The 25,528-nt window shown below is 37.0% G+C and overlaps 1 protein-coding gene across 13 annotated transcripts in view; it reads left to right on the forward strand.

The window, feature by feature from the left end:
- Window positions 1-25,528, forward strand: part of PTPRM (protein tyrosine phosphatase receptor type M) — a 467,851-nt gene that overhangs the window by 95,092 nt on the left and 347,231 nt on the right. For all 13 annotated transcript variants that reach the window (XM_071554784.1, XM_071554787.1, XM_071554785.1 and 10 more), the window contains exon 2: window positions 9,790-9,912. In XM_071554784.1, coding sequence (XP_071410885.1) covers window positions 9,790-9,912 — 123 coding nt within the window. The remainder of the gene's footprint in view (window positions 1-9,789; window positions 9,913-25,528) is intronic.

The following is a 25,528-nucleotide window of genomic DNA, read 5'->3' on the forward strand; positions in this document are numbered from 1 at the left end:
AGTCTGTGCTGGTAATAGATAGAGTTATAATTGTTACACAGTACTTAAAGTAATTTAAACTATCACAGATTTTAGTAATCTGTGAGAGCAGAAGGATTGCCTGTCAATGTTTGTCCATTTACCTAATGCTGTAAGGCAAGGAGTGAATGAAGCAACATTGACCTGGGAAGTAACACTTTGGTTTGGCTTGTTCAGTCAGAACAAGTGTTCTTTAGCTCAATCTGAATTGTAAATTTATGTGATAAATGTATTGAAGCAACATAGCCTTTTTTCATAGTCTCATGTAATGAATGCAACTGATAGCTGTTTGTTTTGTGGAAGCTTGTGTGACTCCTGGCACAACCATAGGCAAAAGAACAGTGGCTGCTTACTTTGTTGCTTGTTTATGCCTTCATTCACTTTCATTCATTCATGCATATCCATTACAACATGGGGAGAAACTCTGGGGGGTAGAGGGTAATTGAACAGCACAGTTTCTAACTAAGAATGAACATGTTGGATTTTAGTAACTTTAAGAAAAGAATGCTATTTTTAAAAGTTACTAAAAAGTATCCTAGTGAAAATCAGATTCCGGTGGGATCAGAAATTTAATGGTTTGGTGAGTTGAGTGGCTGATGGTGCTCATTATGAAAAAGGTGATTTGACTGTCTTTTATTAGGCTGTACTTCCCCAGAGCCCTAGGATGGATGTAGCACGAAAAAGTGTGTCCTCCTGACAAACTGAAAGTCTAATACAGTGTTTCCTGAACAGATGTTAGAGAAGTGGTCTGGTGGGGTCTCATAATTACAGTCTTGATGATTGTATGTTTCTTAGGTTACACTGAGATTTAAGTAAAGTGTTGGTGTGAATAGACTCTTTATTATGATAAATTTTGACTGCAAGGTATGCAGTTCAATCTCTTTCTCCTAGCTGGGGGAGCAGAAAAACTGGATCACCCCACACTGTTTTTTCCTTCCGAGTTGTGTTTTATTTCACTTCAGATTTTCCATTATATGAGGTTCTTTCTTGAATATGATCTGTGCAGTTCTGTATTTTTTTTCCACTTGTAAAATTTTGTGTTGCTTCCCAAATGCCTTCCCCTGCTCTCCTCTCTCCTCTCCTAGACAAATCTTTCTGGAGCAGCTCTATTGTGCTGTATTTTAGTGAGTCATAAAGATACTGGGGTACTCAGATGAGTTGAAATAAAAAGGACTAAGCAGTTTTTTGGATAATCAGTTAAAAAGGTGGAATTAATATAAAAGTACTGAAAGCAGACAGCTGTTTTCTTGGAATTTGCTTATCTTCAACAGATCAGCACAATTGTTTAGATCCCTCATAAATAATATATTGAGAAATTAACAGTGAGTGATTCTTGAGCTTACCCTTTGTCAGGGCAGCACTTCACCTAACGAAACAATTTAAGAATCTGCCTTTAGGCCTTGGTAGCTCTATAGGAGCAAATGAAACCAGTAAAAAAAGAAATCAAATTGGTGATTTCTCATGGTGTTCAGGTTTTCTTTTTCATTGCAGCTGCACATGCTTGGGCATATTTTGGTGATAGATCTCAGTGAACTGTAAAGAGAAGTGAAGGTAAAATTGCAATAAAATCCAAGTGAGGAAAGGATAGCAGCATTCTACATAATAATTAATAGGAACAACATCTGTTACCAGTATAAGAAATAAATCACAAATAGATGCTGAGTGGACAGGAGATACCTGTGGCATGTGTTTTGTCTCCTGACTGATAGAGGGGTGAAGTGCTGCAGACTGATGCTTCAGAACCACAATTGGGGGGGGGGGGGGGGGAGTGGTGATCCAGGAGTTGGACTAAAAATCATCCCTCTCTCTTTTCTTCCCTAAAAGAGAGTACAGAAAACATTGTCATGTGTTTTAGTTTAGTTTTTCAAAACAGAGGAGTCATTTCAAGTCCTTTAAGAGGTACTGCATGGTGTCAAAAGAAAGTATGCCTACTTGTTACCTTCCGTATGTATTACTGCACTATGTACATCCCACCCTCCTGGTTATGTCCTTGCAAGTCTCCACTTCAAATAAGTGGGGAAAAAATAATGTCTCCCATATTTCTGTTCCAGAGTGTCTGCTTTCTCTGCCAGCCAGGGCGACTGAATGCTTTTACACATTTAATAAAGGGGCTTTGTGCACTACTGGGTGGTACCTAGAAAAATAAATCAAGTAAATCTTATGATACAGGCTATGTGAAAGAGGTGTGCAGTTGCATTTTCGTTTTTATCAGTAGGCTTATTCTGCTGCCAGAATATAGTTTGATTCTTTAATTCTGTTATAAGTATGTGAGAAGAAGGTTTCTTTTGTTAGTTATTTATAGGTCAAAGCTTTATGTCAAAACGTTTCACAAAGTTTATAAAAAGAGATTTTTGCATTTGGAAGAACATTTTTGTCACACATTTGTGATGAACAAGATGCAAAACATATGGGAAATCTGCCTTTTATTTATTCATTTTTGTTGTAGTTTTGACCACAGTTCAGGATTTCATCAGGTTTGGTCAGCTAAAATGAAAATGTAAATCACCTGACTCCCTTTTGCAACTGGTATGTCCAGCATGGTCTTTTCAATAAGGTACATGCATATGTAGGTTAAATAGGTGTTACAGATTGGACTTCTAGTTTTTCGTGGAAAGTCACTCCAAAGTACTTCTCATGTGTAGTTTTTCTTTTTAGAAGGCTTTTTAAAGAAATCTATCATAACATACATTTCTAAAGTGAACTCTCTAATCTAGAACTTTAATAATTAAAAATGGCAACAGTATTTATACTAAAAAAGAAAACTAAAGAAAAATGCCAACTACCCCCCAACCAGTAAAATTTATTCATAGCAGCTAATTGTACAATAAATATCTCTTAGTATTCACTTCTGTTTAACTGGAAAACCAGCTAGGAGTTTTTAACGCCTCGCATGATATCCTGCCCTGAAACATAAAATCTGATGACTTCTGCAAATGTCTGTGTGTGTGGCTCAGCTTCGCGAACAAAGATTTGGGAAGGGCTGTCCCCACGTGGGTGTGCCCTTCCAGCCTGTGCAGTGGATTTTAGGTGAGGCTCAGCGTGCGCAGAACTGGCCCCACCGTTTCAGTCCTGAGGTTCATCTGCCACGGCCGAGCGAGCTTGGACGGTGCCAGTGAAGTCCTCAGGACTAGAACCTACAGCACCCGGCATTTCCCAGGAGGTCTCCCATCCAAGTACTAGTCCGGGGCTGACCCTGCTTAGCTTCCGAGATCTGATGGAATTGGGTGTCAGGGAGGCATTTAACTGCCTAACTTCTGCAAATATGCTTGTTTTAATAGTACCTTTCAAAACAGCGTTTCCTAACTAAATTTCTACATAATCCTGTGGCTTATTTATTGATTTGAACACTCAGATATTTCTCTTGGTCGATGTCCTAACTAGTGGTGATATTAGCTATCACTAATACTGCAAAATCAAACACCCTGACATTAAAAAAATGCCATAAATAAGTTTGCTCACAGAATATTAATGTGCACCCATTTTTCCATGGGCCTCATAAATACACACTGATATAAAAGTGACATGAACGTGTGAATATTATTTTTTGACACAAGATGAATTGTATTTATTTTAAGAGTCCTTATTCAGGGTCTTACCTTGGTGAGTGGTGTCTGGTTTTGTGTCTTGATAGCTCAAAGGACTTTAAATGCACATTTTGAGAAGAAAATTTTTTCGGGATTTTTCAGTAAAGTCCAGGAACCCAAATTTTGAATTCTTCTCAGTATCTATTAGGCAAATATAATTGTTTAGAAAACATTTTATTTGCCTAAATGTGTGAAGGTTTGCAGGGGAAGTTAGAACTGAGGGATGTGTCTTCCCTAAAATTCAACTCTGCTACAGTATCGTGTGTCACAAAAATGGAAACATTTTTGGCGACATTTATGTTGATTCAGTGTCTGTCAGGTAAGAGAGGGAGAACAGAGAGCTCAACTGTAAATGTTTTATGAACATGTGGTGAGCTTCTGAAGTCTCATAAATAACAGCTTTAAATGTGTATCTGGAATTATTTTTTTCTGTATCCTTGTCATCACCTGTGATACTGCTGGAATTGTGTCCATGAATTCATAACTCTAGCATTCTCATATCGTCTTTTTCACATGTTTTAGTACATTTTTGTATAATTTTTTGTTATTCTCCCTTATGTACAGAATTAATATCTAGACTTTCTTTGTTGCAAAACATACTTTTACCTCATCCTCTTCGATCTGGCTCATGAAAATTTTCCAAACAATTCTTCCATCCTCTGCCATTTTCAAAACCCTTTTGGAAAGCGGATACAATCGTAGAAGTTATGTAATTGTAAAATCTGTTTGCTCCTGTGTTTCTCACCCCTGTGCATATGAAGAATTCGCAAAATGTAGATTCTGTTTTAAATTTGATGAGCTTTATATAGCATGTGGATTTTCAGACTCCCTGAGCAGTAGTATAGGTTACAGGATTATTGTAGAGCACTGAACCCTCGCCTGTAGTAGAAATGAAAAACTTGGTATATTTTGAGAGAAAATAAATTTTCCATCTTTAAACAGACTAGTCACTGTTGAAAGCTCACTTGTAAAGCCTGAATAAGAACTTTTGGTGCACGTATGTCGCTGCAGATACGTGTCAGCTCTGTGTGTAGTTCAGAGGCACATAGAGAAGAATTTGTTTTACTAGCTATCTCTGAGCTAGCATGTCTGGAAAGCCCTTCCAACATGTAATTCTGTAGCACCTTTGAAAGAGCAGATAGAGCCTTTTTACGCTGAGAATCTACACAGAAAGCAGAATCCAGGGAGACCTCTGTGTCCGCTTTCTAATATGTTCCTTAAACCATCGATTTATGTACCTCTAGTTAGATTACTCAAAGCTTTATTGACTCAACAATTTATTGATTTCAGAGAAGCAAACAGATTTGTATTAGGCAATTTCTGTCATCACCCTATCTATAGTAAAAGTTATACAGTAGACCAGAACTGTGATACAGGTTCAGAGGCAGCATTTTAGGTTTTTTTTTAATGTTAAAAATTGTCCATTGATTCTCACTGTTGCTTTCTCTGTTAGTGAGTTTATAATTGAGAAATTTTTTTTATTTTCCAGGTTATGACTCCTTATCTGCCTCCAAAGGAGCAGTTTATTCTCTGATGGGGTCCTTTGTCAATCTAGAGGCTCAGATCGCATTTTCCTAATGCTCTGTTCCTAAAATCCCTTTCTACTTGTCATGAGAGTGTCTGGATAGGATGATTGTCTTGAGTAGTAACCCTTGGGGATAAGCTGACTCATTCACAGTTTAAGCAAGCTTACCAACTATAGTTTGTCACAATTTTTCAGTTACTTTAGTTTTCATTTGCCTTGATGTGTTGTCCTGGTGTTGTGCTTGGTCCACAGCTCTTGGATGCAGGCATATTCGTCAGGACAGGAGGGAATGCGGTTGGCTGACAAATGGTGTGCTGGTTTGGGCAGCAGCTTCTTATGTTACAGATGGAAAGATCCATTGTCTAATAGGAAATGAATCTTCCACTGCATTTTCCAAGCTCCCTGATATGCCATGGGATCTAGACATCCAGCTTTCAGATCAGATATAAAAATCTTTATTTGTCTTTCAAAGAATTGCTACATGTTATTTAGAGTTAATTGACATAAACATATTTCCAGTATGAAACTGGAAATATGGAGGCAGCAGAAGTCAGAATACTTTTTGAATAAGATAAAGAAGAATAATAGTAAAATGGGGGATTCAGTAAACTCAGTTTCTGGTTTCACGTATTCTGCAATCGAATTCATGGTACTATGGCAGACCTATAAACCATAGGGCTTTGCTGTAAAATAAAAATTGATTTTATCCCAAAGCAGGGCCATTTCATCAGTTCTGGTATGCACATGCGTTCCCTGCCAGTGCTAGCACTGACGCTCATAAGAATTACAAGTTTTAGCACTTGTACGCAGGGCAGGAAATTTTCGATGGAAAGTACATACTGAACTGCGATCTTTGAATTATATAAAAGCAACAAGAATAAAGCAGTGTCCAGTGTAACTTGAACTTTTTTCTCTACTACTTTTTGTCACTTAATGGATTTTGTCTTTTAGTATCCTAATATTTGTTAAGATATTCTTTGAGAATGCGTCATAACAAATGTCATAGTCTGTAAAGCACAAAAGAGTTTGAATAAAACTTAATTCACAATAAGAAAAATATAGTGTATTCTTTATCCCTTTAATTGGTTGCTTTCATCTTAAATTATATTCCTTGTTTGAGCTCATAAATTTTTCAAGATCTGAAGTAATTTAACTGAATAAAAATAGAAGCATCCAAAAAGGACTGCATTTAGACAATGGCATGGTTGTATTAAACTGGATTCATGGTGGTTAAATGGATAATTGCAGTTGAAAAAACCATAGGCTGTAATAGACTGTGTTGCATCTTGTGCATTTGTCATTTCAAGTCCTCTTAGGAATTCAAAAATATCTATAAAATGCAGCATTAAGCCAAAGAATCTTAATGGGATATATATCTCCTGTTTTACTTATAAATATTTCAGTCAGCACAGAATTCATCGTTTAAAACACAGTTTGGCTGTCCAAACTTGATGTCAGTATAAAAGGCAGGGAAATTGCTTTGCTTGATTAAACTGTGTAACAGACAATATGTATTTTGACTGTTATTATCAATTCTAATAGAAAAAAATGAGCAGAATTTCTCAAGTGTGCCAGTTGATTATAAACAATTGCCTGTCTTGGCAGTGGCACATGTTTCAAAACAGTGCAATGATGAGAAGACATTAAAGACTGCTGATAATTACTCAGATTTTACCAGTCCTTGATACCATGTGTCCATAGCATTTTATGAAATGGAAACCTTGTGAAGTAAGAGCATCGTGACTGGAAAATAAAAAAAGTGCTGCAGAAGAAGGCAGGAGGGCTTCAGCAGTGACAAACATAGGGGTTTGTCAAATTTTACAATGCATTTCTAAAGAACTTCATCTTATTAGTGACAGAGACAGATATGAGGATCAGAACTTTGTGGAACAGGCATAAACCATTAGGCCCATCGATGACTCTTAATTTACAGTAATTGTACTTGGCTAATTTGGCAAAGCTTTTTTTGTGTGTTTTGTTTCACTCCATTAAGATGTTCAGTCTATAAGCTTGCCTCTAGTTCCAACACCTGTATATGCTGTTTTAATCTACAAAAGTCTTTACAAAAAGTCATGGCTGTACAAAAGCCTTCATTAGTATTCCTCTTATCCTTGGTGGCTGGCTGTAAAAAGAAACATGACATGACATCTGTGCTGTTAAAGATCTTCTGCATGCAGGTCGATTCTCTGGGTAGGTGACTGTACAGCTTGATTACTCATAATAATACTTGCTGCACTTTCCTTATTAGTTGTGAGTAAATGGGGCTTAGGAATGGAAGGAGTTCAGAAGTTCCTTTAAAACTCTTCCTCTAGCATATGTGAAGATTAGATAATTTTGGGAAAATATAGTAGTAGTAAATTTAAAAGGGTTTGAAAGATGTAAATGGCAAAGATAAAAAGACAAAAAAAATTCTGACAGTGATTTAGCTATAAACTTGGAAGAAAAACAGACAAGTGGTCTAGACAGGTAAAACTGTCGTTCTATTATTCTATTTATTCACATCTTTCTAGTTCATGAGAAGGGGAGAAGCCTTTACTAACAATCTGGATTCCAGTATTGGACATTTTGCTATGCTTGGCTTCTAGCTTTGAGCAAGAAAACACCTTAAACTCTTTTGTCTTATCAGTAGAGATATGTATGATGTAGTGAGGTGTGGGAGCTATTCCATACATTCATTGGTCCTGGTTTGGATTGTAAACCCTGATTTATGGCAGGTTTTACTTGGCTGTATATTTTATGCCAAGCTTGACTACATTTCACACTACATAACTTGATATTTAAATTTATGTCCTATTATCACTTGCAGTGCTTTTGCAAGAAAACTACCTTTTGCTTCACCTGTGAGTTTTTTATTGTTACTTCTTGTGAAAAAGCACAGATAGGTCTGTGAAAGCTGATGTTTAGCATTTATATCTGAAACTTAGCTTAGGATGTATTTTATGAAGTTTGAAGTAATATTTATGCAAGTAATGCAAGTACTAGAACATATATGTAAAAGACTTCCTAAATTTCTAAGGCTTCCCTCTGGAAATTTTGCAGATGTTGCTTAATATAAAAATCTCATGTATTTCTGAATTTGTTTAACTTCAGGCAAGAGAGAGTTTATATACGTTGTTATCAATGAGGCAAAATGTTAGAGTTTGGAGTTGTCATTTTTTAATAGGTTTTCTATTCCCACTGGATTATGTAATTGAATTTTTTGCACTTTAATTTGTAGAGAAAGAAGCAGTGTCCAGAGGTGTCGATTTCCCTCACACACTTAGGTCAAATGGAGATTTCCTATAGAAAGATATTTTAGAACAGAGACTAGTACAGGATGACCTGTATCTGGGGGCAGGGCAAACATGGTGTGTTTCTAAAGGCCAATGTAATGTTCTCACTAATAAGAGAACAAAAAAAATTAAATTACTTAGTGATTGCATATAAAAATAATTTCTGTTGAAGATTATATGCTTGCAAAGTTCTTGCCATGAATCTCAAACATACACTTGGACTAGCTATTAGAAAGGCTGGAGTTCAGTTATGTGGAGTTTGTAAGGTATTATGGAATTTTGTCTTCTATTCTAAATTTTGGTAAGGTATTCTGTAATGTCATTTAGAGTGTTCTAGGAGAATTTAGATTTTTAAAGTAATTTTTAAAGCTAGATTTTGTCTGTTTCCTATTTTAATACAGCTTGGCAAGGATAAGCCTACTGTGCCTGTGGAGAGATAGCAAAGATGCTGAATAGCCCTAAAGTTTAGTTTTGTTTGAACAGCTGCAGAATTTCCTTTAATATGGACAGAAATATCTGTGACTAGGGTTACAGTTATTTTCCCAAATTGTAATGATATCATTCTTCACTGGAGTGAACCATCAAATAAAACAGAATTTTGTTACCCTGTGTTAGTCTCCTGTTAGCTGATAATGATGTAAAAAAGCTGGAGAAGTTTCCTCTGTACGATAGGATAAAAAAGCAAAGCTTTTTCCGTTTTCTTGTGGATAGTGTTAGAATCCATTCATCTAAATTCAGGACGTTAGTTTTTTTCCCTACCTCATGTTGGGATGCCTACAGCCTTTATAGCATGTTACTCTTTTCTAATTTACTTAGAGTGAGAGAAAAAGAGGAAATTATACTGTTTTTCTTTTGGAGACTAGGCATAGACTGACATTTTGAGGCAGATGCGATGTATTGTATCAGAGGTAGAGATCCCACCCATGCTGGTGCTTGTTTGCAGCACAGCACACCTGGGAGCATCTGGGCCTTCTTTGCTTGGAAGTCAAGACATGGGAGCCAATGTTCCCACCTTACAGTTTTCTTCTAAAATTTAGGTCCTTGGGCATGGAATAGTTTTCCCTGAGGAATGCTAAGCTTTTACTATTCTGAGTTTTTGCTACTTTTTTATTTTTGCTGTTTTGCTTTTGATACCTGATGATTGCATCATAGGAGAACATTTGTCTGCAGTTCTGAATCTGCTTTTACCTTTGGAGTTTTGTTTTTATGATGAGAAGGTTTTATGCCCTCTCAGAAAGTGATGATTAATAAATAGATAAATGTTGATATTAGAAGATGCTTGAAAAGGACACAGCCTGCATTAAATGCTGTTGCAGTTGTTAGGATTAGGAATCCATAATCTGTTATGTGCATGCCTTTTTAAATGTTTTTCTTTGTGTTTCTTTAATAGGTTGCTGTACTTTCGATGAGCCTCTCAGTTCCTGTGGCTACAGTCAGTCAGATGATGATGATCTTAACTGGGATCAGGTGAATGCACCGATAAAGCCATCCTCAGGTCAAGGGATGCCATCAGGTTGGTCTTTATTTTGCTTGCCTTCTCTTTGAGGTTACTTTTGTTAAAATGCTGCTTCATCTAAATCTTTGTTAATTGCAATACTCAGATATTTCAAGTGATTTTTATGAGGGGTATTTCACAAATCAAAGGTTTTCTTTTGTTACATGGGGAATTTAAAGGTTAGAGAATAGAAACTTGGTGTCATCAGGGAAGGTAGAAAGAAAACAGAACAGTGTCATGAAAATGAATCTGAAGTAGTACTAGAAACAGGCAGACAGGACTACTCAGACTGAAAGGAAGAAGAAATAGTAAGAGATAAAGATGGCCTTGGACATTTTCATTGAAAGAGATATTAATCAAAATCTGCTTTGAAAAGAAAGAGAAAAGGAGGTGGGAGAAAAAGCAGAGGTATCCCAAAACAAAGGGTCTCGATAATATCATACTTGTTGTGTTTAACAGAGAGTTGTGATACTGTTAGTGTGTTTTGTGCACTCAATGCAGTTGGACCTTTTTCCATAGCAACAGTCCTTGCATTCTGCTGAACTATAAACTTACTCTGGTACTGCAGTCATTCCTTTAGTACTTCACCCACACAAATTTGTAAAATCTGTCCATTGGTTTTAATCTATTCACTAGCCTAAAATTTACCAGTTGTTCTTTGTTTCTAGTTTTTACCTAGGCATGTTAGGAGTTCCCCCCATGTACTGATTCCCAGCTCCTGGGAAATGATTGCCTGCAGCCCAACTCAGTCTCTACTTTGTCTTTCTTAGCCTGAGCTTCCTGTGACTATTGTCAACTAAAAGTAGGCGAACAAAAAGACCACTACATAAAATCACTGATTGTAGCATCATGAGACTTCTTTTGCATTAGCCTCATAATAGTACAAATGTATCACACTTAAAAGCATTTCTCATCCATTTCAATTAGGTCTTTAAAGGACCCGCAATGTACTTTGGCGTTTATGTAAAATGTCTTTAACAGTTGTCCATCTTGAGAAAATGTTCCTCCTTAATTTTTGAATAAGGGACTTAGGAGATAAACAATGTAAATGTTCAGAAGTGATAGCATAAACAAAATCTGTACATATACTCTCATTAGTAGTGTACTGATAAATGTACTAATGTAGCATATTAGCTAATTGGCCTTAGATATCATTAACTTGTAAAAATGCTTTCAGTGGTCTTCACTGTAGATTTATCAATGTTGCCCTGTGTTGTGAACAACATTCTGTCTGAGGTTCATGGCTGAACTGAAGTACCTTTGCCTTCAGCATCTTGTTTCCTCCAGCAAAGGCAGGACTCCCAGCTTCAAGATGAATGTTCAGTTTATCTGGCACTTTGGATCATCATGCTAGATTGAGTTCATTGTCCCAGATAAAGGAGGTTCTTTCAAATTCCTTTTTAAACTGGCTTTCATCCAGTGGTCTTGGCGTATAATGCTAAACATTTTCTGAACTATTTCATTAGTGCTTAGTTCTGAGCTAATACATAGACCTTATCAGTCATCTTGGCTTGCAGTACAGGGCATACATTCTTTTTCTCAATCTCGCACCACTGGAAATTCTCTTTCTATTCCAAATTTCATTCATTACTTGCCCCACTTGGACTTTGTGAAGGTGATTGCTCGTATGTGGTGTTCAGTCTTCTTGGCAGATAGAAGAGGTTCAAATCTGAGTTTTCTTCTGTGATGACCACAGGCTTGAAGATGTTTTAGTTTGTTTTCCCAGTGGCAAGAGTCCAGACTAGGGACTGGCATTGTCTTCCTGCCTTGTTATTAGAAGACTAAAATAATGTTCTGATGATCAAGTAAAAAGAGATTAAATTTGGTAACAAATTATATTTACAGTTTGGAGAGCTTTATTTCTGCCCATAAAGTAAGTGAAATGTGCTTTGAGGGCCTTGGGTCAGAAACGAGGTGGTCTGAGGAGGGTTGAGGATACTGGAGCCTTTAAAAGATCGAAAACCCTTTGAGAGGGAAAGAAATGTTCATTTTTTGCAAATGAGAGGGAGTGTGTCTAAGAGCATGATTCAGTCAAGTGGTATCTAATTTTTCCTCATAATTTCATCTAGACAGTTTTTTCCTGTTCTTGTTCAAATCATCATCTTAATGATTTTAATTAGTTTTCAGTTAGCCTTAGCCAGAGGGTTATGTGATACACTTAAAAAATGATTTCAAGTAGTTTGTCAGCAATTTCTGAGCTACATATTTTAGAAGAAATAACTTCAGATGATAATGACTAGAACATCTTAGATTAATGGTTTGTGGGGAATTCTTGGCTTGAAAGCAAAATGCTTTATGCAACAATGTTGTAATACTAGACTGAAACAAGAACTCTCAGTTCAGTACTCCCTTGTCAGTAGAAAAAAAATTAATGCACATAACATTCCTAATTTCAGGCAACATGCTCTAGTAAGTGAGTTGATGTCAGTATATAATATTTTGTATAATTTGGTGGCAATCAGGGGGAAGCACACTTATTATGGCATTTGATTTATTTTAATCCATATGAGACCATTAAGAGTGCATAACTACTCTTCAGATAGATAAATATTTTTTGCTTGATATGTTATTTCAGTGGAACAAAAGAAATGTCATATAAGATTTGTGCATATGTGTGCATGCTTTAAGGTACACTTACCTGTTTGTGAATACTAATAGTTCTTTGAGAGATCTTGTTTTAGATAAAAATTGGAGAGGTGTATCAAAGGTAATAATAAAAAGTTTCTAAGAGTGTTTCTTACAGTAGAATTTAGTCCCTGATGGACTGTTACCATAGCAGAGAAATATGAAGTTATCACTAATAAAGAAAGTAGGATGCTAGTGCTCAAATTTTCTTGATAAATATAACCCTGGTTGTTGGTGAGTTAGTACTTCTGAAACTGCATTAAACAGACAGAAAAAATAATGACGTGTATGTATTTCTGTATATATTTGTTTCAATTAGAGTGATTCATCCGTTGCTCTTCTGTTTCAAGTGTCCTGTGAGTCAGATGGGGTAAATAGGAAGAGCAGCTCTTTTCTTTTCTCAGCCTCTGTCTTTCTCCTTGTCTTTCTGTTCCAAGAATGTGTGTTTATAATAGTGTTCACAACTATAACTACAGAAACACTTAGTCACTATTAATGCCATCTTGCCTTATCCTACAGAACAATTATAGTGCTTTGATATTAATCTGTTTGTATAATACACCTTTACAATTACAGCTAGCTAATGTCTTCAGGAAAATATGGCCAAAAGTAAATTACTCTATTGACAAAGTGTGGGCTGCAAGAGCGGCCTCCGCAAGAGGAGACGTGGGGCTGTCCTGTGTTGGACACATCTGGTGCCAGCTGGCTCCAGTGGACCCACCACTGGGCTCCTGGTGCCACCTCTGGGATAGCATGTTTAAAAAAGGGTAAAAAACACTGGGCAGCAGCCATCAGAGGGAGGAGTGAGAATATATGAGAGCACCAGCTCTGCAGACACCAAGATGAGTGAAGAAGGAGGGGGAGGAGATGCTCCAGGGGCAGAGATTGCCCTGCAGCCTGTGGGGAACACCATGGTGAGGCAGCTGTCCCTCTGCAGTCCATGGAGGTCTGTGGTGAAGCAGAGATCCACCTGCAGCCTGTGAAGGATCCCACACCAGAACAGGTGGAGATGCCCTGAAGGAAGCTGCACCCCCATGTAAAGGAGCCTGTGCAGGGAGAGGGTTTCTTGCAGGACCTGTGGCCTGTGGGGTATCCACATTGCAGCAGTACATTTCTGAAGGATTATGTCCCATGGAGGGGTTGTTTGGTTTTGGTTTTTGAGATGTTTGAGTGCATTGTATTAGTTCATACACTACTGTAGGAAGTTGTCACTGACAGTGAAACAATTAGAATGTTATGGATTACTGTCAGAAATACAAATATTGTTAAGTCCACTCTATTTGTCATTTACTGGATATCATTTCTGTTCATGTCCATACATTTTTTTATGAAACACTGTGTTCAGTTCTGTAAAATCTTTCTATAGTGTTTCACAGTTCCAGTTGATTCTAAAGGACAGTAGCATCATTTTTATTCAAGGCAGTGGTTGGTTTCATATCTCTGAGGGGATGTCACTGCAATTGCAGCGAGTCTCTGGCATCAGTCTTTCATTCATTTCAAAACAGTTCAACCCCAAATATAAATCAAATCTTCACAGACTGCCATTCAGGGCATTGAAAGGATGTTTCCTGCAATAAAACCTTCTGTGTTTAATATAGTGCTGGTCCTAGCCAGGATGAGGATTCTATTTGTGCTAATTGAGGTGATAATATATGATTTTCATGGCTATATGTGATTTTTTTAATGGCCTAGTATGCTTATTTGTATTCTGAGTATCTAGTGTTGCTTAATGTTTAGCAATGCTTATGCAATGTCTGCAGGAAATGCTTCTATTAATTATTGTTTAAAATGACCTAGTAACCAGACATGCATAGCTAGCAGATATCCTATAAACAAGACAGTGATTTAAAGGAGTATTTTGTATTCTAGAATGTGAACAAGTTGTGTGAAAAATGTACATTGTTGTTTAATTGTGCATAGTTGTGGTCCATTTTAAAAAGACAGATAAAGAGATCAGTTGACAGGTGTGCAGTTCAAGCCAACTGCAGTGTCTTAACAGGTGGAGTTGTGGTTATTTTGATTTTCCATTGTGATGAGTACTTTGTCATTAAGTGTGTTTTACGACTGCATTGCACTCGTTTTATGTTAGCGGGGTTGCTTTTCTTCTGTTTGCATCCATATTGAAGAGAATTACATATGTTTCTTACTCAGTCCTGTTTCCCGCAGATTATTTTAAATAGCTGCATTTTTAATTCATTTGAATGCTATGAGGAGATAACCTAAAGTACTGTCAAGGTGTGGGAGTTGCAGATTGCTCAGTGTGTTAAATTTTTTCATAGAGTTTTCTAGATCTGGAACACTAGCATATTTAGCATTTTATTGCACATCCAGGTAATAGCTGCAGTCATTAAGGATATGCCTTTTGGCAAGCAGCTCCTGCTAATGTTGACATATTCAAGCCAGTTTCTGATTAACTGTGTAAGTTAATACCAGTTGCTGCTAATACGGAGCAACATGAGGATCAGACTGAGCAACCACCTGAGTAAGGACCCAGCTACCTCTGTGCTGCCACTCAAGCACTGGAGGGGTTACCTACTTTAAAAACACATTAAAGAATTAGTGAATAGTGCACATAACAGGTTTGTTCAACAACCAAAATAATGCCACCAGCTATGTCTGAGGTATTGTTTGTTGTGATAACTTATAGGGATCTTATGGTCATTTTTGTAACTTCCAATTTTTGTAACTTCTGTCCTGACTTAAAGATTTCAAAACCTGGCACAAATTCTGGATTTTTTACAAATATTGAGCATCCAGTATTCTTGCAAAGGGAGGTAAAAGATTAATCAGCATCAGAATCCCATTTTCTGAATCACTGACAGTGTTCCTAGCTGCCTTAATAGGCCAACTAGACAAGTTATTTTAATGTATTTTGCCTACAAATAAAAGCTAATACAAAAATCCTGATAGCTTTCAGACAAATTAGTGCTAATTACATCCTTAATCTTTAGATGTGCTCTACTATATGACTTTCAGTGTATACTGTTTTCTTCTGTAGAACGAAGTATTTTGAGTATGAACAGTGTAGCTCATGAAGTAATACCTAACACAGACTACTGACTTTCAAATTTTCATTTGAAGCAATGGGATTTCTGTAGTGTTCATAACTAACTTTAGGATATCACTTTTCTTGTTCTCTTATGCATTCCATTAGCACTTTCATATCTGAGTGCAAAATTGCAGAACATGCTGCAACTCATGAAATTAAACGGGAGACACGATTGGAAGCACCAGTAGCTGATAAAGATTTGTTAAAGATGTTTGACTGAAAAATGATAATATAATTAATTACAGCGCTTTTTTTCATGTTTGAGGAGCTCTCTTCTTTTGTAGAAGACAGACAGAGGCTATATGAAAGATCTGGAAAGTCACTTCTCATTAAAACAGAGTATTCTCAAAGCAAGCTGAAAGATGAAGTTGACTGCTGAGGGTAATTCTGTGTAACACCATGTAGTGCCACTGAGTGCTAAGCAAGTCCTCTACCCTAATTCATTTACCTTACTGTGATTACATGTTTCCTGCTGTGGTTAAATCTAACACCTGCCATCATATATGCTGAGAAACAGCTAACATAATAAGCTAGACACTGAAGCCGGGTTTGAAATGGATGTCTTGACAACAAAAATGTTTAGAATTAGAAAGTTTTACTGTTACATATTGGAAACGCAGTCTCCCTCCCCATCTTCCACTCATAGTGACAGACATTATCCTGCTGGTTAAATGCATCAGAACCTAGTCTCATATTTCCCTGCTAATTTAAAAGTAGAAGTACTCTGAATAACTGGGCTTTTGTTGGTGTGTTTGTTTTCCCTTCCTGGAGTATGCATGAGGAGTTGCCTCTGATGAGGTAGGAGTACTCCAGCAGGAGAGAGGAAGTTGAAGTAAGAGAATCCTAACATGAGAGAGACAAAGTGCTTCATGTTGTAAAGCCAGAAAAAAATTTTTTTTGCATTACCTTCTGGTGAATTGGCATTTTTCAAGTGGAATATTGGTCTGGAAAAAAAAACAACCAAAGAAGTTACTTTTGGTGGTGGTTCTTTATTCGAAAAAGACCACAGGAAGGCTGTATATTTGCTGTCCTGGGGATATGCCTGAGACATGTAAATGTACCTCAGGGAGTTTTAACCTAAGTAGTTTGAGACTCTGTAATAATATAAATGAAGTAGCATATACTTTAACGTAGGGTTCCCTAGGTACTCACTCAGTGCTGAAAGCATGTTACTGCATCCTGCCATGGGTGTCTCTTCTGAAACCACTACAGTTTCTGCTCCAGTTTTGGCAGACTTGTAGTAAGTAGCCATACAGTTTTTGTGCTTTTTGCCTGTCTTTTTTCTTCTGTTGAAAATGAAAATACTTTACAGGTTTGAGCAAAGCTGTGGCCAGTAAAAAGCCTGTGAGGAATGTGAACAAACAGTGAGTCTGAAGATCCTCCTCTAGGAGCTGCACTCACTACATTACAAGATCAAGAGAAAAAAGAATAATCAGAGTATTCCTAAATAAGCTTTTCCTTGTTTAGTAATTTATCTACTGGAAAAAAAGCCTCTTAATTTCTTGCAGTCTTCAGGGCTTTTCTTTCAGTCTCATGCTTATCCCATTAGATTTCTTCTCATCCGTCCTGCCCTTTAGAAACTAATAAAGAGTGGATCAAAACCTTTCCTTGCATCTGCAGGCTTTAAAGCGTGGAACGTGACTGCCTCCATTTCAGGGCCTAAGTCAGCTGTTTCCCAAGTTAGGAGTTTATCTTTTAAGACAGTTCTTCTATCACAAGATCATTGTTGTAGGCACAGTTAAAATGACAGTGAGCTGGAGATGGACTCCATCATTCCTATTTAGGAGCATAAACATTAGGGTTTTTGCAGAAATTTTAGAGGGATTTCTGTCTCAAATAGATTTATGGGAGATTTTTCATCCTTTCTCACAGCACTTAATTTGTTGGCAGGCGTTGATGACTGACAGTATGTTGTTAGCAGGTCTGGCTGTGCCTATAGTAAGAGTGGCCAGAAAAATCATTGATTTGAGGGAGAGGTCATTAAATGCTGCATCAGAAAGCTATTTGGCAGACCTGTTGTTCACAGAATACTGGTTCTTTTGGTTGAATTTTAAATTGCTCTGAAGTACAGGACAGTGACAAAGAAAACGTCTTCCTCATCAGTGTCAAAACCCATGTCTATGTGCTGATACTTTGATCACAGTTTAAAAGAAACGTGTTTTTAGCATCTCCTTTTGTCTTCTTTTGCCAGAGAATTATGTGGTTTAAATTACTTCATTAACCTTAATCAAACCTCATAGGAAGTGTTCTATGTAATATTTAAAAATCTGATACACGGTAGAAGTGTACTGGAAAATGGCTAAAATTTTGCAGAGTGAAGTTTTTAACTTGGTGCCTGGGCATAAACAACTTCTTTTCAATGAAAGGAATTAGTTCTGCTGAAAGCAGCACATTTAGGTGATTACACATAGCCACCTAGAAGTTCTGCTTCCAGTGTGTTTTCAAGAGATGACAGATTTCTGCACATTTTGGACATTGCTCCCAAGCTGAGGAATCATATGGCAGTTTGTCATGTGGCAAACGTGACAGCAGAGCTAGCTTATGCACAAGCAAAGTGGTTGGATTGTATTTGTGTTGTATTTCAGTCCTCTGGTGTTTGAAGCAGTCTGATTTCCTAACATGCCAGACACAGTCTTAATCCTTTATTTATACTTACAGAACTCAGCATCAGAGAAGAAGCAATTAAAAGGTTTTCCTGAACTTCATGAGCTGAATTAAAGACCTCAAGTACTTTTGTTCTCACTGTTAAAACAATATAGTTATTTCCCTCACCAGTTGACTTCTTTCTGCGTCTAGAAGTCACATTTCCAATCAGCTGTATTTCAGTAGCACAAAGGAAAAAAAAATCCTGTCTGGACCTCATTGAAATTGTAATGATGTACACAGCCATTTAATGAGAAAACAGGTGCAGGTAATTATCCAAGTCATAATGTTGCAGAAGCTAATAACATCAAATATTTGTGATAATTGCATGCAAGCAATTGATCATAGTTCTGTGCTTCTCACAGATGATGGAAAATCAACTTTTGATACACATGTTCTTACTAGAACATGGAAGCCACAGATGCAGTTTTCTGACCAGTAACTTCATCTGCTATGATTTTGCATTAAGTTCAAATATCACTGTGTTGTTACTTAAATTTTTACTATTTCATTTCCCCGCCTACTTTAGAGGGGAGTAGTGTTCTGCCAAATTAGAGTTGCTGATTTTCCCATACTCTTGCAGTCTTTATGTCTTCTAGATGTCACAGTAAAACCTTGTGTCATTCTTGTTCCAGTTGGAGCAGGATATACTTCACAGTTCATTAGTTGCTGTGTTGCAGCATTCAGCTCTTCACAACACCCCAAACACTTTCACATCAGAAAAAGGTGAGAGTGAGACTTAGATTCATAAAGGCACGCAGAAATCCACAGTTTGATATGAGTGAAATTAAGGTGCACAGGTTCAAACCAGTGATGATGGAAACTCCCGGATAGAGTGGAGCATGGTCACCTGCTCCTGAAATTTAGCACCTAAACACCCATATGCACAGTAATGAATGGGAATTCTCCTAATGCGTGGTGCATGTGCAGCTGAGCACGGTGGCACCATCCCAAGCTCGGGAGTCAGAGGTGGTTCTTCCCAGGATGTCTGTCTCTCTCAGTTGCAGATTGGAGACATAGTGACAATGGGATGATCTTTAATGCATTTGCTTACTTATATGTTGAGAACTACAAAAGAAGGGAAGGGAATGATAATTTGCTAAAGAGGCAGACGTCTTCTATGCAAGGCCTGTGCAATAAGACCACTGCTCAAAGGAATTGGACATACTTACTTCTGAAGGTTTTTTAACATTCATATCTTAGTTGCAAGGGAATGGCTCTTCGCAAGATGAGAATCTAAGCTGGTCGTTTGCTCTCTTTCTGCATGTGGGCATATTGTAGAAAGGAAATCAACAAGAGAAATCAATCTGTAGAAGGGAAATTAAGACTTGTCAGGCATTTGAGAAGGCTTTGGAAGGAAAGCAGAAGGTAAAGAGAAGCAGGTCCATGATCCAGTCTTTCGACTCTAAAGTATCTTAGGAGTTTTCAGTTGATGGGAATTAAAGCCAATTGCTGTTTGAGTGGCAGACAGCACTGTGGTTCTCACAATTTAAGAAAGGAATACTACCACTGTACTGCTGTTTAAAAGGGTCTTCTGCAAGTGGTATCCCAAAAAGAAACTGAAAGAGAGGACAGGCTTTCAGAGTAGGATTCTGGACTCTTCTGTATCCCAGACAAGGAAGAGTGTTTTTGTAAAAGCTAGCAGGGTAACTGAAGAAAGGAATGTAAAACTTGCTGCTTTTCTTGGCATTTCCTTATGAGGTTTCCTCATTAAGCAACCACACATTAAATGAAACCCCTGTGAAAGATGCAGGATGATGGTTGATGAAGGTCCTCTTCCAAGATAGTTGGATATTGTGCATCTGCTCTTCAGCTACTGCCTTTGGAATTAAATAATCTAAAAGCATCAGGCAAGACAAGGTGAAGATGTTACCCAAGTTCTGGAAGCTCACTGTGTAGCAGCAATAGCAATGATGAGATGTCAGAAACAAAAAAAATCATCATGTTCTAGAGCAGACTCGATGAGAACAGCATCAAGTTCCCTTCATGAGTGCACCATGTGCTACGTGAAATTTAAGGCAGCCCATGGCTTGAAGTTTTACAGTGGAATAAATTGATGTACCATTTATAAAAATATGTGGTATCTTTCAGCAATCACATTTAGGTGTTACATATGCTATGGTGTTCTTGCTATGTTTAATTTTAGTGTGAGGTGCATTTGTGAAGGCAGAAAAGTTTTTTGGACAAATGTCAATTCAGGCATTTTATTACATGGCTTGCAAAGTGCAAGCAGCTTTACTGGCAGATTTTTTCCCCTGTTTTTAGTGTTGCAGTACTCACAATGATATAATTAGTAAGAATTGAATTATTTTAATTACAGCAAGGAAAAGCTATATTTTGCAAGGATATATTATAGTGCCTGTTGAATTTAAATTATCCATGTTGTAGATTGTTTACATCCAGCTGTACTCTTAAGTTAATATAAAGTATTAAAACAGGTCATTTTAGTTCCTGTGGAACTCTATGAAGAAGCAAATTTCAATTAAAAAAAAAAAAAGAAAAAGCCGTTGGAATATAGACCTTGAATATGGTCTGTGTGTACCAATGAAGTCAGTCATCAGGATTTTTACATGTAAAAAGTGAATTTATAGTAGCTGTAGTCTTCACAGCTGCACAGCACCAGCAGTATGACAGTATCTCTCTGGTGGTACACATCTATGTTAATTAACCTTGTCCAGCCTCGCTTTTAGTTTAATCATTCTCGTCTCCTTCTCTTGAAGTCTGAATGTATTGGAAATGCCTCCAATTCTTGATTTGACATTCTCTGTAGTATTAAGGTTCAGGCTAAATGCATCCTTTTCTATCAAGTTACTCCCCTCTGCAGGTGATAGAGGTCAGTTTTACTAAACTGCAGTGATGTTCTGACTCAACAGCAAATGAGTCATAAGGAAATCTGCACCGAAGTGTTTTATTTCTGGAATCTGAAATTTACAATTGTTATGATATACTGAAAGATGTTTAGCAATACACGTGTGAAATTACCCTTTATGAAAATAAAAAGTTTTCTGAGTTTGTTTCCAATTAATGAATTTGCCTTTAAAGTTGCAGGAAAGGGCTCCTCTGAGATCTTTTATTAACCCATATTGCTGTCATTCAAATGAAAATACTTCTTTGGAAAAGCTACTAAAGCTACTTTGCCACCTGTAATATGGAAATAAAAATGGATACTGCAGTGATGCTGTTAGGTATCTTTTGTGTTTGGCAAATAAAGCCTATGCTGTGTAATATACCATTAAGAATATAGAAAATCCTCTGGTATAATCTCAGGTTGTCTAGTTTCTTTCACTGTTGAATTTTATTCATATTGAGAAGAAAAGCATTTGAAATTATGTAACCCGAGGCCACTATTTTGTGAGTAAATAAGTAGGCTGCTTTTATGATGAAGGTGTGAATTTCCTTTATTTTGTCATTTAAGAGCCTTTCAATCCTATTGTAAGGCTGAAGCCTAAAAGAAGTTCTGATTTTTGTACTACATTTTTAAAATGACAGATCTTTGTAATGAAAGCAAACTTTAATTGCCAAAACATTTATTCATTTTTGTTACTTTGAGATTCTGGGGTTTTGTTACTTCAGGATTCGTTTCATTTTCCTATTCTGAACCGTTCATGTGCCAGTCTCCCTTCCTGGGAGAATATATTTATTTACAAGAATTTAATTCTCTCATCCTTCTACTTTAAGCTGAGTATGTTCATGAGATTTCTGTGTACAGAAAGTCTTCATTGCGCCTCTCTAAATTCTGCTGAATCCTCTAGCCACACACAGACTTTACATTTTATATCAGCTGTCATGTTTGTTTCTTGTGTGCCAAATTTCTCTCTTTGTCACCTCTAAACTCAAGATGCTTTTTCTAAGCATTGTTATTTTTCATGGATTCATTTCCCAGTGAAAGCTTTGTTGCCATACTGCATTTAAACATGTCAATGATGCAGAGTCTAAGGAAGCGCAGACTGTTAAATTCCATAAAGGATTCTAGGATATCATTTTTTACTTAATGGTTGCCTGACCTTTACTTTGTCTTTTAAAATGTGTTCCTTTATGTTCTTCCTCATTTAAAGAAAATTTGATGGAAAATTTGAAAATAGGTCTGGAAAAGCACACACATTAATATTTATGGCTGTGTGTATTTTGACTCCAGAAGGCCTGACTAGCAATTGGATATAACCACACTGATGATTTTCAATACATCTGCTGAGCCACAGGATATTCTGAGCAAGGTAGGAGCCTTTGAAATGAACACATGAAGAGATTTGGTTTCATTTGGCTTCTACATGCACAGATGCATTACTTATATTCAAGATAAATAATATTAGTCTGCTTTTTTCCAAGGCATTCTTCAATACTTAATACAAAGCTTCATAGCACCTGCTTCTTTCCATGTCAAGATTAAATTGTGAAAAAGCATCTTTTTAGAAACTGATAAAAATTTTCTGCAGTTTTTTGGTTGCTAATTAAGTGCAAATAGCAGATGACACTGAGTTTTGCCCTCATCTGATATTCTTCGTCTACAGTTCCGAAGTTTGTTACACGTGACATGTTAATTATAGCATTTTAATGAAAACTTTAATTACTGTTTTTCTTTGTTTAGTACATTCTTCTTTATGGTGTCAAAAATGTTTTGCATCAATTATTTTCATGGTCCTTTACAGGACCCACATCTTAGTGTTAGAAATTTCAAAGTAAATTTTATTTTTTTAATAGAAAAGTTGTACTATATAAGACAAAACTTCCTTGTGGAAGCTATGAGGACAACATACTTGACATTTGAACAAGGTGTTAATTTTTAGTTACATAATGACTAAAAAACCCTAACATTGTATCCAACTGGGGGCTTGTGGTGTGATGGCCCCTAATAAGGCCTGATGGGTTGAGGAATTCGCCTCAGCCCCTGGAGGGATGTTCCTGACCCGGGACAAAGGCTTTCAAACTGATAAGATTAACATAGGGTGGAGTGTTGTTTAAGAAATGACATGGCCCCCCTTTGTGATATCTTTTATGACTGCTCAAAGGAGCCACCTCCCCTTGGGCATCTGCATCACCATCACCCCCCCAATAGGTTGACCATTGGTCACAAAACCACACGAAAAAAAAAGGTATAAAAAGTTTTTGGAGTTTAAACTCCAGCAGAGAGGAGAGGAGAAGGAGAAATGCCAGTGTCTCTGTGAAGGTAACTGCTGCAGCTTGTCCTGTCCTCCTCCTCTTGGAACAATGTAGGGTGAGGAGACCATGTGCTCTCTATTTTTTCTAACTTTACTTTCTTCCTTTCTTTGATTCTTACTTTATAAGCATTTCTTTTACTAAATGTGTTTTGCTACCTTAATACTAATAACAGTAACTTGCTTCACACTTTGCTACTTTATATTGCTTATTGCTTTTTGCTATTCTTACTTTATAAGACCAGCTCTGTTTTGCTCTACAGTAACTTGCTTTACTTTCAAGGTGCAGTTTCTTTTTCAACACGTATGTTGATAAGGAGCAGCTCTGTTCTTTCCTTTTGTTTTGTGCTACAGAGAGAGTGGTGTGCAAGATATTTTATTGTCTTATGTTATTGAGAGTGTGTGTATAAATGTTTTAGATGGCTGTGGTTTTAGTTAGTTCTTTGTTGCTAGTTTCTGTCTGTTGTGAAAATGGGATACATTGCTGTGTTGTAACTTGAGTTTAGTGTGTTTGTCTCTGTAGAATGTGTTTTGTGCTGGTTTCTTTTGGGGTCTTTTATTATCAATTAAATACAATCTTGCAGCTGAACGTTACCACCAGAGCAGAACCCACAATAACTGTCACATACTTGTATTAATAAATGTTATTTCGGGAGCTGTTGTGAGAAATGTTCTTTTCTGGCTTAAGTGTGGCTTCATATTAGAAGTCAGAAAAACCTTCCAAACTGTGTGCTGTCAGTTAAAAGACAGTGTTGGGGAACGTAAGGCTCTGATTGTCTAGAAGCGCTTATTGCCAATAATTTTCTCCCTGGTGTAAGTGTGGCTTCATAATAGAAGTCAGAAACCCTTCCAACTTGTGGGCTGTTCGGTAGTTGGCAGACAGTGTTGGGGTACATAAGGATCTGATTGTCTGGGAGCGCTTACAGCTAATAACTTTTAATTAATACAATTAAGACTAGAAATCTTTGTATTTCTGTCTCCCTCCTCCCTTTCACATGACGAGGCTGAAGCTGAATTAAAATTATCATGTCCATCACTGCCACTGATTTCATCTGAACCTTATTTTTTTAAGTTAGGCTAGATATATCCAAATGTTCACAACTAAATTGTAATGCACTGTATTTTGGAAGTATAAATTGCTTGTAATTGAAAATAACTATAAACTCTTATGCAGAGAACATCATAAATTAATTTTTCTGTGTCATTCTTTCCTCTCCTGCTCTCTTACTGCTCATCCCTCTACCTTCACATCCTTTTTCAGGAACAACAGAGTAACTTACTCTGTATAATTGTGTTACCTTAATTTGGGGGATTATATTTATAACTCTTTGAGAAAATGTAACTGTAGTTTTACTTTGCAGTTCCAAGTGGGTTTGTAAGGATCCCTGAAATATTTACTTGTAATTTTATTGAATTTCCTTTAGGAGAAGGATTTTGTTGGTTTGGGGTTTTTTTGTTTCTTCACTATATGTCTTAGTATTGTGTATTGAAACAACAGCACTTTTCAAATATACGTATTATTTCTAGTCAATGAGAGGGGAGTATTAGGTTTCTTTAAACAACCCACAAAAAACATAAAGAGCCCAAGCTCCAGTGAAACAAAAGCACTGCAGTCTTCAAAGCAATGAATCAACTACTTTCATACAAACAATTGTATAACAAAGTAGCATAATATTTAAATATTGATGTGCTAAATATAGAACAGATATTAAATGCTGCCACACAAATAGCTAAAGGAAAAAATTCAAGGTAATAAAGCTGTGTGGACCATATGGCTGCATTGTGTTGTATTCTTTTTCCCTAAGCTGGGAGCATTAGCTTCTCTGCCTCTATAAACCTTTTTTGTTTGCTTTTGTGAGTTTTTTGTTTGGTTGGTTTTTTGGGGTTTTTTTTGTGTCTACTAGAGGTCAGGAAAAGCTTGACATGGCATCCAGGTTGTCTCAGGCCACTCTGCTTCATGGTTTTTGAAGCATATGTTGGTATCTCCAAAGGGCTTCTTTTGCTTTGGGCACAGGCAAAATGCAAACTGCGGGAATAGATTGACATCAGATCCAACCTAGCATTGCCACGGTTGAGGTTCTTGCAGTTCCCCTCAATGTTTGCAGTAATTCTCAGTAGAGACAAAAGAGGAGCTGAAATGTTGCTCTAGACTTGGTGGTCAAAA

This window comes from Pithys albifrons, chromosome 4 (assembly GCF_047495875.1).
Source record: "Pithys albifrons albifrons isolate INPA30051 chromosome 4, PitAlb_v1, whole genome shotgun sequence".
Taxonomy (NCBI): Eukaryota; Metazoa; Chordata; class Aves; order Passeriformes; family Thamnophilidae; genus Pithys; species Pithys albifrons.